This window comes from Ruditapes philippinarum, unplaced genomic scaffold, assembly GCF_026571515.1.
Source record: "Ruditapes philippinarum isolate M1 unplaced genomic scaffold, ASM2657151v2 ctg1491_1_1_1_1, whole genome shotgun sequence".
Lineage (NCBI taxonomy): Eukaryota > Metazoa > Mollusca > Bivalvia > Venerida > Veneridae > Ruditapes > Ruditapes philippinarum.
The window spans coordinates 81,828-97,912 of record NW_026855724.1 but is presented as its reverse complement, the minus strand read 5'-3'; the positions used below and the strand labels follow the sequence as shown (position 1 = coordinate 97,912).

The following is a 16,085-nucleotide window of genomic DNA, read 5'->3' as shown; positions in this document are numbered from 1 at the left end:
GTAAGTAAAAAGTTTTGATAATCATTCATTTGTAATCAGTATGAAGTACTTTAATGATTATTTTGTAAGATTTTCAAACTGAAAAGTCTGAGTTTGATTTTGAATGTCAGCGGACATTTCAGCTTAGCATAATCAGTTTCTGTCATTTGCTACTCAAACATTTCTCTAGGAATTTCTACCAGACTTTCAACGATTGTTATGAAGGAGGATGTCATGAAGTGCATATTTTCAAGATTTTGTGATTTTTGTTTAGTTGTTGATTGAACTACCATTACTTAATCTTGAAAACTCTTATTGTAAACTTGTCAGCATATGATATTCTAAATCTCCAATATTTAAACTATTTCCTTGTTGTGTTGCAGTTACCATGGAAATCCTTAAAAAGTATTATTGAGTATTATTATATGTGGAAGACAACAGATAGATATGTTCAACAGAAAAGAATCAAAGCGGCTGAGGCAGAGAGCAAGTTGAAGCAAGTCTACATTCCCAACTAGTAAGTAAATCTTACAAAATAGGTCACATTTCCTATGTCTACAGTATACTGTATGTGTAGAAATATTCGCGGGCTTCAAATTTTCGCGATCTTCGCGGTGACATTCAATCCGCGAATTCATGTTTAGCGCGAATATTTCTACACCAATAATTTCTTAATAGTCATATTTTCGCGCTTCTATAGAACAATGTATATCAGTGTGTGATATGCTTTCACACTTTTATTTAAATGTTTTCTGAGTAATTGTGTTTGTTTTCCAAGTTATTCATCATTTAAATCGTTATGATTGTGTTTCTTTTGTATTGTTTGTTAGGAAAAACCAAAACATGATCTGATCAGTTGTCAAGACGTTTGTGACGCAAAATGTGAAAAATCATGCACGGGCATTCTTTTGTTTTGCTATAATCTGTCCGCTAGACAGTGTCTTTTATTCTGTACAATAGCGTATTGTTCGACACCTGATATTGAAAATAACTGTGAACTCCCGCGATGATGACAGTTCTGTAATTTTCCTTGAGTGGTCAACGCGAATTTATGATTTTCGGCAGTCAACTCCGCGAATTCAAAATAGCGCGAATATTTGTATAGACCCCCCAAAGTGGTCCTTTCCGCGAAAATTTGCTTCCGCGAATTTAAATACACATACAGTATCATTTGCCATTATGTACTCTAGCAGAACAGAAAAAATACATTTATTACCCATTATACATTGTAGACAAGAAAGAAATAGTTTTCTTTTTGGTCATTATGCACTCTTAGTCTCTAGCAAAACAGAAAATACTTTTGATGACCATTATGAAATCAAGCAAAACAAAATAATTTTATTCATCATTATGCCATCCAGCATAACACAAAAAAATTGCTATGTATTGCTTGTTATACTTGAAGATTTCTTCTTTATGATATCATATTGACAATGTATATTTTAGCAACAAGCCTAATCCAGCAGCTATCAATGGTAAAATGAATGGAATAGATGGTCAGGTGTCGGGGAGGGCATGTGAAAGCTGCTATGGTAACTATTACTTCATTACTATTGAAGTTTCTACACGTCTTATAAAATAAATGGTTGATTCTTTAATAATAAAATGTTTAAAACAAGACATTTAATGTTTTTACTCTAGCTGTCAGACTTTACTTGCTTTCCTTGAATAGTATCATAGACTGCTAACTATCCTACATATTAAATGGAAGAGAAACTGATAGCGAACAGTATGGATCCTGATCAGACTGCGCGGATGCCCAGGCTGGTCTGGATCCATGCTGTTCGCAAACGCATAACGTTGGTTTTGTCATGACGCGGCTCATATAATAATTTGTTCTATTTAAGCTGCCCATTCAACTCAGTGGTATGCATGGGGACCAACTCACATGCAGTGTAGATTGTGTTCATCTTGTTGGATCTACTGGAAAAAGTATGGTGGATTAAAAATGCCAACTCGGCTTGGTATGTCGAATTATTGTATATACATAAATATTGGTTTTAATATTGGTAAAGAAATTGGAATTCATGTGACATGTGTTTCATTGGATTGTTGTTGTGAATTGCAGCTCAAATTCTTGAACCACTACATATCTTAATTTGACTTGGCCATCAAAACCAGAAATAATTTGAAAATTTTTACTGACTGAATAGAGAATAGTGCAGGTCATGATCAGACAGCACAGAAGTGCAGACTGATCTTGGTCTGCACTGGTTGCTTGGGAAAAAACAGATGCCAAAAGCAAGCTAAGGGATAATGCAGTTAGGGGGTATCAGTTGCCATGTGGTTAATGTTGCCAACTTTAATTGAATTACTTCAATTCATTTCTTTGTGTTTAAATCACACCTGAGACTTTGGATTTTGTCAAAAGAGGAAACTATCTTACTGAAGTATTAAACTTGAGTGCCTGTTTGGAGCTGAAAGAATGCAAGGAGGGTTGTTTTATATCTTCCTTCATCAGTATGGCTGGAAAAGAATAACCGTAACAGTTTCACTTAAAAGCATGACTTTAAAAGAAACTAACAAAACAAATGCAGTAAAAATTAATTTTTCTGTGGTAAAACTATCGGATAAATTATACAAATTAAATGGTGCTACCAATGAGGATTCTTGGTTTTTTCTACTTTTTTTAAGATAAAAGATCACTGTACATTGTAAATCAGAAACCCTTACCCTGCTTAATTTCTTAATGGACTTGTCTAGTTTTCATTATGGTACTGTCAATAATTTATTATGGGGATATCAAGATAAAAATTTGGGTTGGTCAGCTATACTGTTGGCTCTATACTAGTGTCAAAGGGTAATCACTTACAGTTCTAGCTGGGTAAAAGTTAAAAGTGTTTATATAATGGAACATACACCATTTACTTGTATATATTAATCGCCATTTACTTGTATATAATAAATGAAATATATGATATTTGTATTATAGATGGAGAAAGGCCCCCTCCTGCCCAGAGACAAGGTAAGGTTCTTTAAGCTTATATTGACATTTCATGTAGCTATATATATTAAACGAGGATATGAAAGTTTATTAAAGCGAGGTTGTGGCAAAAGGTCTTTTCTATATTAAAGGTATGGTAATATAAAGAAATACAGAATGATTATATTTCATCAAAAAACAACTGACATCATTTGATAGTTTGTGACATGTTGAATCATTATGTATTTCAGAGAGGGTAGCACACAACAATCTTTTAAGATTACATCGATGTACAATCACTGGTTGTGGAAAGGTAAATTTTGCTTGACAGGCATTTATAAGTTAACAAATGAAACTAAATTCATAGTACATGGATTTTAACAAAAAAATCTATTGTTATGTGTATTTTGGTTGGAAAAAATCTCGGAACTCGAAACCTTACAAATTGAAAGCTGTATCTAGTAAATGAGTCCCACTGAAAAGTTTCCTGGTATGTGTATATTGTGATCACTATGTATGAAATACTATTGTATATTATAGTTTTAATCTTAAGATCTATCTGCATAACATAGTTAAAGATAAGACATGTAAGAAGATAAATATGTGATTTATATAAAAATAAACAGTAACTCCTTGATAAAGAGGGGTTTAACCCCTCAAAACGTTGGAGATAGAAAAATTTGTGTAGTAGATAATTATAAATCTTAAGATCACTTTGAGTTTTACTATGAATATGTTATTTGTACTTTTAAATCTAATGGTATTATTTTGTTTTGTTTTTATGTAGGAATTCCGATTAAAAGCCCATTTGGCACGACATTTAGCAACTGCCCATGGACTTGCAATAAGAGCGGGCAGTCCACGTCCTGTCATGAAAACACGAGCAGCATTCTGTTTGGTGACGACGCCACTAACCCGAATCTCCAGATATTTATGTAATGATCTTCTCCGACCACGACATGCAGCACGATCTCCATTTATACCAATAAACATCACCACAATAAAGACAGAATGTGAGTTATCTTTACATTGTTCTTTCTAAAGTCATGTAGCATAGTACTAGATATTTCGCCCTTTTGACTAGTCTGTGTAGTGATCCTTTGATTAAATTGTATGGAGCTGCGTTTGGAAGCTTGACATGGTACATTCTAATCTCATAGTTTTCATATGCATGGACAATTTCTTGAGGCAACCTGTGATATTCATAATAACTTTTGAAACATTTGAGTAAATTGAAACCGTTAAGATAAAACCAAATGCCAACACATGTTATAGAATAGAATTACATCTTCTTGTTTTTCTCAGGCCAATCAAGATTGACGGACAGGGGAGGTAATTTTAAGTTGCCAAAGCACATGTCAACAAGGAGTCGGATACAACCAATAGTTAAACGACTTGGAATAGATGTCACCCAGGAAAAACCAGCTATCTTAGAAAGACCTGATGGTCCTGCAAAACAACCAGAAAAACTGTTCTTTCCTCCACTTTCACCTTCAAAACGTAAGTTTACAATTTTTAGCTTGACTATTGGAAGGATAGGGTTGTACAACCATCAGGGTTACATTTTGGTTTAGTTTTTGTGTGCAAGTTGGTATCTCCAACAACTGAAGGGAATGGGTTGAAACTTCACACACTTGTTCTATGTAATAATGAAACATGATGGACACAGTAATGTACCTTGTCTTACTGTCAAGCAATGAGATTAGTCGAGCACACTGTCTTACAGATAGCTCTTTTATTGTTATTATTTCACTGGAAAAATTTTGCGAATCAGGTTTGGGAATCGTTAAAATTGAAAGTAGATGAATGTATATTATTGGTATAGATCTGTAAATAAAACATGGTGACATTCTAATAAAATCAGTTCTCACTTTTATTTATACATAAGTGTCAAATTATTTTGTAATACATTGCTGTAGTATTAGTGGCCTAAGACAAGCTGTATTAAAATTGTAACGTCCAAGGTCCCAGTATGTAGAATTAAAGCATTTCTTACTAAGCTCTTCAGTGTGACTTTGACATTGAAAGATCCTTGATATTAAAAAGTTTAGATTTGTATAAAAGTGTGTAAAGAGTTAAAGTATGTTAGAGTATCATGGTTACATGTGGACTTTACTTACTTTCATACTTTACTTAATCTTGGTTTATAATGTTATCAAAATGTTGAATTTTATTTTCAGAAAAACCGTTGGATGTTGTGAACAAGTCCCCTAATCAAGGACCTTCAATCATGAAGAAAAGAGGTTATGAAAACACCAATGGAATGGATTCAGGTATGTTATTACCAGTTTGTATTTGTTGTTACTCATTAACAAAATAAAATTTAAATAAAATTTTAACTTGCAGTCTATATACAGAAATTAGAAAACAATGGAAAATATCAATTCAGTATTTTGTTGTACTTTATCTGATCAGCTTACCAAGATCAAAGCTACATGTAGGTTAAACACTTTCCTGACTGAATTTAACACATTGATATATTCTGCTTTGAATTTAGAACAGCATCTTGTCCAAATTAAGAACTTTAAGACCAAAATACTCAAAAATACTGACCAACTAATAGCTGAATGTAGTGAATGTCTTCAAATCCAAGATATATTTTGGCTAATAAGGTCATGTCCTAATGACTAATTGGATAAGTGATTATTTCATTTCAAAAAGAAAAATATTGTGGATGCCATTTGTCTTAACATTTCAGGTCCTCCTGCAAAGAGGCCCAGTATGGGAGTAATAAGACAACAAGCCAGCCTTGCCATGAGACCACAAATTGTAAGTTTTATTATTTTTTATTTGGAAAATCACAATGGTTACATGCACCTTTCTTTTAACCCCTAATCTGCTAAATTTCTTAAATGGACTTGTCCACTTTACATGTAAAAAATGCCCAATATCAATTTTGAGGTAACAAGATGAAAATTTAGGGTTAGTCAATCAACAATATAGATCCTGGTCAGACTTCATGGATTTGAAAGGGTCTCAGGCTCTATACTTGTAGTCTGCAGGCTGCCCGGGCTCTATACTAGTGGTGTGCAGGCTACCCGGCTTTATACTGGTGGTGTTAAGTCTGCATTCTCTATACTGGTGGTGTGCAGGCTGCCCTGGCTTTATACTGATGGTGTGCAGGCTGCCCTGGCTCTATTCTGGTGTTGTGCAGACTGCCCAGGCTCTATTCTGGTGGTGTGCAGGCTGCCCTGGCTTTATACTGGTGGTGTGCAGACTGCCCTGGCTTTATACTGGTGGTGTGCAGGCTGCCCTGGCTCTATACTGGTGGTGTGCAGGTTGCCCTGGCTTTATACTGGTCGTGTGCAGGCTGCCCTGACTTAATACTGTTGGTGTGCAGGTTGCCCGTGGTGTGCAGGCTGTCTGGGCTCTGTAGTGGTGGTGTGCAATCTGCCCTGGCTCTACTGGTCGTGTGCAGGCTTCCTGGGCTCTATACTGGTCGTGTGCAGTGTGCCCTGGCTTTATACTGTTGGTGTGCAGTTTGCCTGGGCCATATATTGATGGTGTGCAGGCTGCCTAGGCTTTATACTGGTGGTGTGCAGTTTGCCTGGGCTCTATACTGATGGTGTGCAATCTGCAAGGGCTCTATACTTGTTGTGTGCAGGTTGCCCAGGCTCTATACTTGTAGTCTGCAGGCTGCCCGGGCTCTATACTAGTGGTGTGCAGGCTACCCGGCTTTATACTGGTGGTGTTAAGTCTGCATTCTCTATACTGGTGGTGTGCAGGCTGCCCTGGCTCTATACTGGTGGTGTGCAATCTGCCCCGGGCTCTTTCCTGATAGTGTGCAGGCTGCCCAGGCTTTATACTTGTGGTGTGCAGGCTGCCCTGGCCTCTATTCTGGTGTTGTGCAGACTGCCCAGGCTCTATTCTGGTGGTGTGCAGGCTGCCCTGGCTTTATACTGGTGGTGTGCAGACTGCCCTGGCTTTATACTGGTGGTGTGCAGGCTGCCCTGGCTCTATACTGGTGGTGTGCAGGTTGCCCTGGCTTTATACTGGTCGTGTGCAGGCTGCCCTGACTTAATACTGTTGGTGTGCAGGTTGCCCGTGGTGGTGCAGGCTGTCTGGGCTCTGTAGTGGTGGTGTGCAATCTGCCCTGGCTCTAACTGGTCGTGTGCAGGCTTCCTGGGCTCATATACTGGTCGTGTGCAGTGTGCCCTGGCCTTTTATACTTGTTGGTGTGCAGTTTTGCCTGGGCCATATATTGATGGTGTGGCAGGCTGCCTAGGCTTTATACTGGTGGTGTGCAGTTTGCCTGGGCTCTATACTGATGGTGTGCAATCTGCAAGGGCTCTATACTTGTTGTGTGCAGGTTGCCCTGGCTCTATACTGGTCATGTGCAGTTACTGATGGTGTGAAGGCTGGCCAGGCTCTGTACTGGTGGTGTGCAATCTGCCCAAGCTCTGTACTGATGGTGTGCAGGCTGCCCGGCTCTATACTGGTGGTGTGCAGTGTGCCCTGGCTTTATACTGGTGGTGTACAGGCTACCCAGGCTTTATCCTGGTGGTATGCAGGTTGCCCTCGCTTTATACTGGTGTTGTGCAGGCTGCCAAGGCTTTATGCTGGTGGTATGCAAGTTGCCCTGGCTTTATACTGGTGGTGTGCAGGCTTCCTGGGCTCTATACTTGTGGTGTGCAGTGTGCCCTGGCTTTATACTGGTGGTGTCAGTGTGCCCTGGCTTTATACTGGTGGTGTGCAGGCTGCCTGGGCTTAATAGTGGTGGTGTGCAGTGTGCCCTGGCTTTATACTGGTGGTGTGCAGGCTGCCTGGGCTTAATAGTGGTGGTGTGCAGGCTTCCTGGGCTCTATACTGGTGGTGTGCAGTTTGCCTGGGCCATATATTGATGGTGTGCAGGCTCCCCAGGCTTTATACTGGTGGTGTGCAGGCTGTCTGGGCTTTATACTGGTAAGTGTGCAATCTGCCCGGACTCTATACTGGTCGTGTGCAGGCTTCCTGGGCTTTATACTTGTGGTGTGCAGTCTACCCTGGCTCTATACTGGTGGTGTTCAAAGTCTGCCCTGGCTCTATACTGGTGGTGTTCCAAGTCTGCCCTGGCTCTATACTGGTGGTGTTCCAAGTCTGCCCTGGCTTTATACTGGTGGTGTGTCAGGCTGCCCTGACTTTATACTGGTGGTGTGCAGTCTACCCTGACTCTATACTGGTGGTGTTCCAAGTCTGCCCTGGCTCTATACTGGTGGTGTGCAGGCTGCCCTGACTTTATACTGTGTTGTGCAGGTTGCCCTGGCTTTATACTGGTGTGCAGGCTACCTGGCTCTATACTGGTGTTGTGCAGTCTACCCTGACTCTATACTGGTGGTGTTCCAAGTCTACCCTGACTCTATACTGGTGGTGTGCAGGCTGCCCTGACTTTATACTGGTGTTGTGCAGGTTGCCCTGGCTCTATACTGGTGGTGTGCAGGTTGCCCTGACTTTATACTGGTGTTGTGCAGGTTGCCCTGACTTATACTGGTGTTGTGCAGGTTGCCCTGACTTTTTACTGGTGTTGTGTAGGCTGCCCTGACTTTATACTGGTGTTGTGCAGGTTGCCCTGACTTTATACTGGTGTTGTGCAGGTTGCCCTGACTTTATACTGGTGGTGTGCAGGCTGCCCTGACTTTATACTGGTGTTGTGCAGTCTACCCTGACTCTATACTGGTGGTGTGCAGGTTGCCCTGGCTTTATACTGGTGGTGTGCAGGCTGCCCTGGCTTTATACTGGTGTTGTGCAGGCTGCCCTGGCTTTATACTGGTGATGTGCAGGCTGCCCTGACTCTATACTGATGGTGTGCAGGCTGACAAGGCTCTATACTGGTGGTGTGCAATCTGCCCGGGCTCTTTTTCTGATTGTGTGCAGGCTGCCCTGGCTCTATACTGGTGGTGTGCAATCTGCCCGGGCTCTTTTCTGATTGTGTGCAGGCTGCCCTGGCTCTATACTGGTGGTGTGCAATCTGCCTGGCTCTTTTCTGATTGTGTGCAGGCTGCCCTGGCTCTATACTGGTGGTGTGCAATCTGCCCGGGCTCTTTTCTGATTGTGTGCAGGCTGACAAGGCTCTATACTGGTGGTGTGCAATCTGCCCTGGCTCTTTTCTGATTGTGTGCAGGCTGACAAGGCTCTATACTGTGGTGTGCAATCTGCCCTGGCTCTTTTCTGATTGTGTGCAGGCTGACAAGGCTCTATACTGGTGGTGATAATTTTGCATGGGCTCTTTTCTGATTGTGTGCGGGCTGCCCTGGCTCTATACTGGTGGTGTGCAATCTGCCCGGGCTCTTTTCTGATTGTGTGCAGGCTGACAAGGCTCTATACTGGTGGTGTGCATTTTGCCTGGGCTTTATAGTGGTGGTGTGCAGTCTGACCAGGCTCTATACTGGTGGCAAAGGCTAATCAATTTTTGATTGAGTGGGATAAGGGTTATATGTTAACTATAATTTGAAGAATTCATCTGAAAACCATTTGAGTGTATGAAATTTTCTTTGATACGTTTAAATAATTTTGTATGTCAAATTATTATGGACAAAAGGCAAAGGCAAGCAGTAAATTCTTATTGGAAATTTGGACTACCGGATATATTTTGGTGTAGATTTTAAATCAAAGAGAAAAAAGTAGCAGAAAGGACTAAGTTTTAAATAAAATTCTGTTTCCATTGAAATATGTTTGAATATGAGAATTTAAGTTTATTGTTTGATTGGAATTGCTCATTTTTGTATGTAGGAACTATAATATAGGGTTAACGCACGTTTTTCCGTGTTATAACGTCTGCAGAGTCCCGAGGAACGGTTGGTGCCCGAGCCCGGTAGGGCGAGGGCTCCAACAGTTCTGAGGGACTCTGCAGACTTTATAACACGAAATAAACGTGCGTTGACACTATTATAGCATAAAATTTTAAAACAGATTCATGATGTATATTTAATACAAAACACAATACATTAAATCCTTGTGCTTGGACGGTATTTATCCAATTCTACATGTTTTACGTATGCGTTTTATTTTTCCGGGGCCAACAACGAACCGAACGAAATTTTGAATTTTAATTGATATTATAAAGCTTGACATTGGAGAAATATTATCTCAAGGAAAAAAAAACAACAACGTTACATTACTCTTCCAAATACAAAACATGACCCTCAGAAATTCTTAGAATGATTTCAGATTGACGGTAGAAAAATGATCAGTGACGTCATCAGAATCGGGTTTTTTCAAGCACACAAGTTTATAAAAAAAATCAGGCACTAAACATTATTCTCTCAAAGAAATATAAAGAGCATTTATCAACATAAGCATCAATAAAACAACATGTTCTCATATTCATTTTGTGTTATCCTGTTTTGTAAGTTAATCGGAGGGTTAAACTGAATGCCAGTAATTTGTTTACATTGACAACTGTCCGTTTCTTAGAAAGGGCGACAACCAAGATTAGCAGCGATGTATATACGCCGTATTTCCGGCATAGTTACTTGAATGCTGCTCGCCGTATTAAATGCGATTGAGGCCATTTCAATATAACAAGAGCACATGACTCTTTGGCAAACAGGCCAAATCGTCATTTTTTTGTTTGTTTACTGGGCCCTGTATGTATTGCGCATAGGTGAAACCGGGCTATAACAAGAGCGCGTGACTATGTTAACACATGGTTTTGGTCCCGTTATAACATGGGCAAAATAGGGAAAAATAGCCGATTTTATGCTATAATGTAATATATACCAAATACAGAATGAGTATTGAGGTTTGTACACACCTTGCATGATATTAGAGAGATTGCACTGATGTTGTGTTTTACAGCGTGGTAATTTGATGACCCACAGTATGAATGGCCGTGGGAAGATGTTATCCAAAGGTTTTCGCATGCATATGATCAGCTGGATAGATGCGCCCGATGATGTATATTTCATGGCCACGTCAGCAACTAAGTATGTTGTCACTCATGATATCCCTGTGTTTTTTTCATCCCTGTGAATTTTGCTTGTACAATTTAAGAGGTGTTTTCAGAGTTTTAACATAAGATAAATATCACAAACCTACTTTTAAGAAAAATGTAAGATGCAGATTATGTTACTGATATATACTGGAAACAGTGCATTGATGAAGTTATTAACTTCATTTAATTTTATCAATCTTCTTGGTGACCCAGAGTTTGGCTCTTAAAAGTGCAAGTTCCAGGTTTTTAAATTTGTTAGGTTATATACATGTTATTAAGTGAGGAAAAAGTTGAAGATAAAAAATTCAAAAGTATCATCTTTCACCACTTACTTGTGTAAATTAACTGATATATTTGTTAGTAACAAAAGTACTGGTATAGTTACCAGGAAAAATTATCACATGCTACTTTGATACTGTATTCATTTGTGGTAACTGCCCAATCAGTAAATGATCAGAATTGTGCGACATATTTGTAGTACTAAGTGGAATTAAATAAACCAAAGTTGGTTTATCAAAAATGATTCATTTAACCACTGATTTTAAGGTGAAATGAGCCGTGTTATGACATTCACAAAAACCAACATAATGGGTTCGCGACCAGCATGGATCCAGACCAGCCTGCGCATCCGCGCAGTCTGATCAGGATCCATGCTGTTCGCTATCAGTTTCTCTACTTGTAATAGAGTTGATAAGCGAACAGCATGGATCTTGATCAGACTGCGCGGATGCGCAGGCTGGTCTGGATCCATGCTGGTGGCAAACACATTATGTTGGTTTTGTCATGACACGGCTCAAATGTTTATATTTCAGCAGATGTGGCCCTCTATTTGCACTGATCTAATTGTATAATTGCATGGCTTTTCCCAATTTTTTAGTTACCGTATCTATATTAACATGGTTCTTGTGTAATTGGTATATTACTGTTGTTTCCAGTGTATATAATTTTGAATTTTTATTTCTGTGGTTAATAAAGTGTGTTTCTATTTGCAGGAAATTGCGTAAACAGCTTCACACTCATGAGTTTAAGAGGGCTGCACGTAATCCATGGAGAAGTCTCAGTGTTAAACCTCAACTTGGTGAAGATATTGTTGTACTGGAATGAGACAAAAAAAGGAAAACTAATGAAAACAAATAAAGGGAGATAACTTACCAAAAATCAGGAATATTGTGTGACAATTGAGAATCAATGAAAACCATTTATATTTACTCTACACCAAACTGTGCATCATACTCGCATCTATTCAAAGGGGGAGTAAATTGTGTAAATGAAGAGCACAAAGTAATTAATGAAAATCACCTGGTAAAGATTAAATTTAGGTTAACTTATTGGATATGAAATGTTTATTTACAGTCATTGTAGACCAATGAATTGGATATACTGTTATGAAAATCAAAAAAAAAGGTGTTATGATAGACCTTCATATTTTTTCTATATTTGATACATTTCCATATTTATTGTTTAACTGGAACTATGAGTTATATTTTGTACAGGAGTTGATTACTTCATCGCAGATGGAATGTTAGTACAAACTGTTATTAAAAACCAACTGAGTTGTAAATCGTCGTTGACTGTGTGAACCTGTCCTGGTAGAAATTCAATTCAGGTCTAAAATTGGACAATAAACATAAGAATACCTGATCTGTGTGTGGTATGATATTCAAGGTATTGCACGCTGTCGGGGGGGTACATTGTAAATACTAATTATGTATATAAAACAGTTTTAGAGATACTGGAGTAAATGTGTGTGAAACATATTGATACTGCATGACTGAATACTTTGTGTGAGTATTAAATATTAGCAACAGTGGCGGGCAAGTGGTAACACATTCATAACATTCATCCTTACTATATGATCATTTTATGTCACGGTTTTTCCAGATTCATGCAAATTTTCATGGAAATTTTATTTTAAAGTAAAATATTGTGAAGTAATAAAAAAAGAAGCAATTTACACATTACAAATTGCACACACAACCCGTGTAAATTACCAAAATGAGGTCAACATATTTTTTTTAAATAGCATTTACTGCCTAACGCAGTAAAATGAGAAATACTTAACAATCGATCATTATTTGCATACAACATGTGAATTATTATTTAAATCTTTAATCTGTTTGATTTTCCTTAAATATTAGTATATTTTCCCCAGGTTTTATTTTATTGAACTATATGTCTCATCTGGAGGCATTCAGCTTTAACATGTGGAAAAAATACTCTAGAAGGTATTTGATAACTCTTGTTTAATTTCTTGATACTCTTGTTCATGATGTTTTAGTTGTATTTGTTGCATGAAATAATTGATGTGTCAAAATTCTTATTAAGTATGTCAAAACTTTAAAGCAATGAATTCATTTAAGACAAACAAGATTATAATAAAAACAAAGAAAAGTAAGAAATTCAAGTGGTCATATAGAATTTACATTTGTGCCAGCTGTTATTTTGTGTCTATTTTCATGTCAGAAATGTTGATAAATGATTCACACTGAACACTTGTGTTTGTGTTGTTTTTCTTTAATTAAGAGTAAAAGTCCTGAAATTTTTTTATTCTGTGTGCCCTTTTTATACGCCCAAATGAATTTCGGCGTATATTGTTAAGCACCTGGTTGTCCGTCCGTCTGCTAGCAGGTTTTCTTCTCAGGTCTGTATTTTTTGAACTGGTGGAAGGAAAATTGAAACTTGGCAGAAATGTTGAGCGCAGGTTTGACCATTGTCAGGTCAAAGTCACACTTTGTCAATTAAAACTTTTTGGCAGAAATATTATACTTATATGAAGGTGTCCAGAACACAAGTTTGGACTTTCTACGATTAAAATGGGCCCAACCATGGGGATTTATTGATTTATATAGGAATTTGTGTGTCCGGTCTGTATCTTTTTGAGCCGATGGAAGGAAATTAAAACTTCTAGGCAGAAATGATAACCATAATGAGACGGTGTGATGTGCAGAGCGCAGGTTTGACCTTCGTGAAGGTCAAGGTCACACTTAGTCATTTTGTATTAATAGAATGAAATTAAATCTATTTGGCAGAAATATTTATATTACTGAGAAGATGTGCAGAGCGCAGTTTTGGACCACCTCGGGTCAAAATCCTTTTATTAGTGTACATATAACAAAATATTATTGTACATATAACAAAGGGAGATATATTAGTGTACATATACAAAGGGAGATTACAATGTATGAATTTATAAATATGTTTACTCCAAATATACATGTACCCTTTATTCTCCAAAATCATGGTGAGCATATGTGATCGCTTGTCGTCCGTCCGTAAAACTTTTACTTTAAACGACATCTCATAAACTGCTAAGCCAATTTCATCAAAACTTCACAGGAATGTTCCTTTGGTAGTCAACTTTAAAATTGTTTAAAGAATTTAATTCCGTGCAGAACTCTGGTTGCCATGGCAACCGAAAGCAAAAACCTAATCATGGAACCTTCAATGTGACACTTCCATTCTATTAAAGCGGCGTAATGGTCCCCAAGTAATAGAAAGCGTGTGCACTAAACGAGAAAGAGAGACACCCTAATAATGCTATAAAATGACTGTTAAGTCCAGCTTAAATGTTTACAACCAGAAAACATTATGTACATTGAAAGAAAACAAACTGGCTTCAGGTCATGTTTTTGTTTATACAGTAGGGTTTTTTTTTACATGACAATTGCATTCTTTGATAAATGTTGAAATTGCACACACTTTAATTGGAATTCCGATCCGGCTGCCGGTCACACTTTTTGTCCCTGGTTCGTTCTTGGAAAAAAAAATTAGGTTATTAAAAAAATGACTGAAATTATAGGAAATGTGTATGGTAACCGGTTGATACGAAAATACTCGACACTTTAAGCCGATCCCTGCTTTTTATGCGACACTAGCCTTTGTTTCTTATTATTAGCAAGTGACCATATTTTCACTGATTCATTCGTACTACTCTCATTTAACATTGAGTTTACTTTTTAAATTTTTGATCAGATTACTGATTTAAAGTTAAATTTTTGATGTTGGCTGCTATTACCTTCAACACAGGAAGATAGGACGAGTCCTTAAAGATTTCATTTTCAAGAAAGGAAACAGTCGGTCTATCAACCTCATGAATAAATGTTGTAAAGCAACATGTTAACATAAAAATAGCGAGATAATGTGATTCAAGAAAGTTAAATCATGCGCGCAGAAATGTATTTGTCGCAAAGCTAACAACAAAACACACACACGACAAAAGGAAGTAGTCGCCAGTAACTGGTGTCTTGAAGCATGCAGACGCTTATCTCTTTTCCTTTTCCCTACCATTAAGAAATTGTTCACTATAATTCTATTTGAAAGACCCTGACTACACTAAGGGCCTCACTGTATATATAGTGTCTAATTCGTCAGTATTTTACGAAAGCCAAGCTGCAGACTTAAGTTCTTCTGACTTGGAGGTCAATATAATAGACTTGGCGCTTTAATGATTCTCGAAAGAGTTGTCATATAATTTTTCCGTGTTATAATATTTGCAGAGTCCCAGGAGGGCGAGGGCCCCAACTGTTCCCAGGTGGTTTTATGCTATAATGTAGAATGTCTCTGTTATTTAACAACTTGAATACTGTGCGTAAACAATATAATGTTCGGGAACAAAATATTTTGCTGTCCCTTTAACTGTTTTGAAGTGCCACCTTCTCTTAAGAAAGTATACAAACATATATTTTGTATTTATTCCATAACATTAGTTTAGAGTTATTCTTTCTTTTCTTCTTTTTTCTTCTTTTTTTCATAAATAAGAAAAAAAAGTAATTTTACAAACAACTGACACAAGATATACAGTTTTTCTCACTTTAAATGTAGACATATTTCTAGAGATTATTCTCTGCTCACTCACTGTATCCAGTGTTTGAGAGCTCTCCGATGTCCAAAAAATAAACCCGTATTAGTACTTCATTTCCATTATTACAAATAAGGGTCCTTTATGCCTCAAATTCTACATTTTTTTATTCTTTACAATGCCAAACATATGTTTGATAATGTTTTAATAATGGACTAAGAGCATGATAGATATTCAGTGTTCGATGCCTTGCTCGATTATTGCCGATGCTGACGAAGAGGGGGGGGGGGTCCAGCCTGGTAATTTTTTTTAAGAAATTTTAGAGTCAGTTTCCATTGTCCTCGGGACAATTGTGTGTTTCATTTTGTCTTGTCAATTTTACAAAACATTACTCAATTGGTTGGTTAATATGCTCATTTATTTGCTCAATGCTTAACTCAAAATAATATTTATTCAACCAGTATCTTCTTGTAGTT

The 16,085-nt window shown here is 37.7% G+C and overlaps 1 protein-coding gene across 2 annotated transcripts in view; it reads left to right on the top strand.

Moving 5' to 3' along the window:
- LOC132744225 (metastasis-associated protein MTA3-like) overlaps positions 1-13,301 on the top strand; it is a 28,306-nt gene extending 15,005 nt beyond the window's left edge. Inside the window, exons 9-19 of one of the 2 annotated variants that reach the window (XM_060732860.1) lie at positions 363-496; positions 1,426-1,511; positions 1,827-1,943; positions 2,912-2,944; positions 3,154-3,215; positions 3,690-3,915; positions 4,208-4,402; positions 5,083-5,175; positions 5,601-5,671; positions 10,676-10,803; positions 11,804-13,301. In XM_060732860.1, coding sequence (XP_060588843.1) covers positions 363-496; positions 1,426-1,511; positions 1,827-1,943; positions 2,912-2,944; positions 3,154-3,215; positions 3,690-3,915; positions 4,208-4,402; positions 5,083-5,175; positions 5,601-5,671; positions 10,676-10,803; positions 11,804-11,915 — 1,257 coding nt within the window. In that variant the 3' untranslated portion in view covers positions 11,916-13,301. The remainder of the gene's footprint in view (positions 1-362; positions 497-1,425; positions 1,512-1,826; positions 1,944-2,911; positions 2,945-3,153; positions 3,216-3,689; positions 3,916-4,207; positions 4,403-5,082; positions 5,176-5,600; positions 5,672-10,675; positions 10,804-11,803) is intronic. The other variant, XM_060732861.1, reaches the window with a different exon arrangement.
- The last annotated feature ends 2,784 nt before the right edge of the window (positions 13,302-16,085 follow it).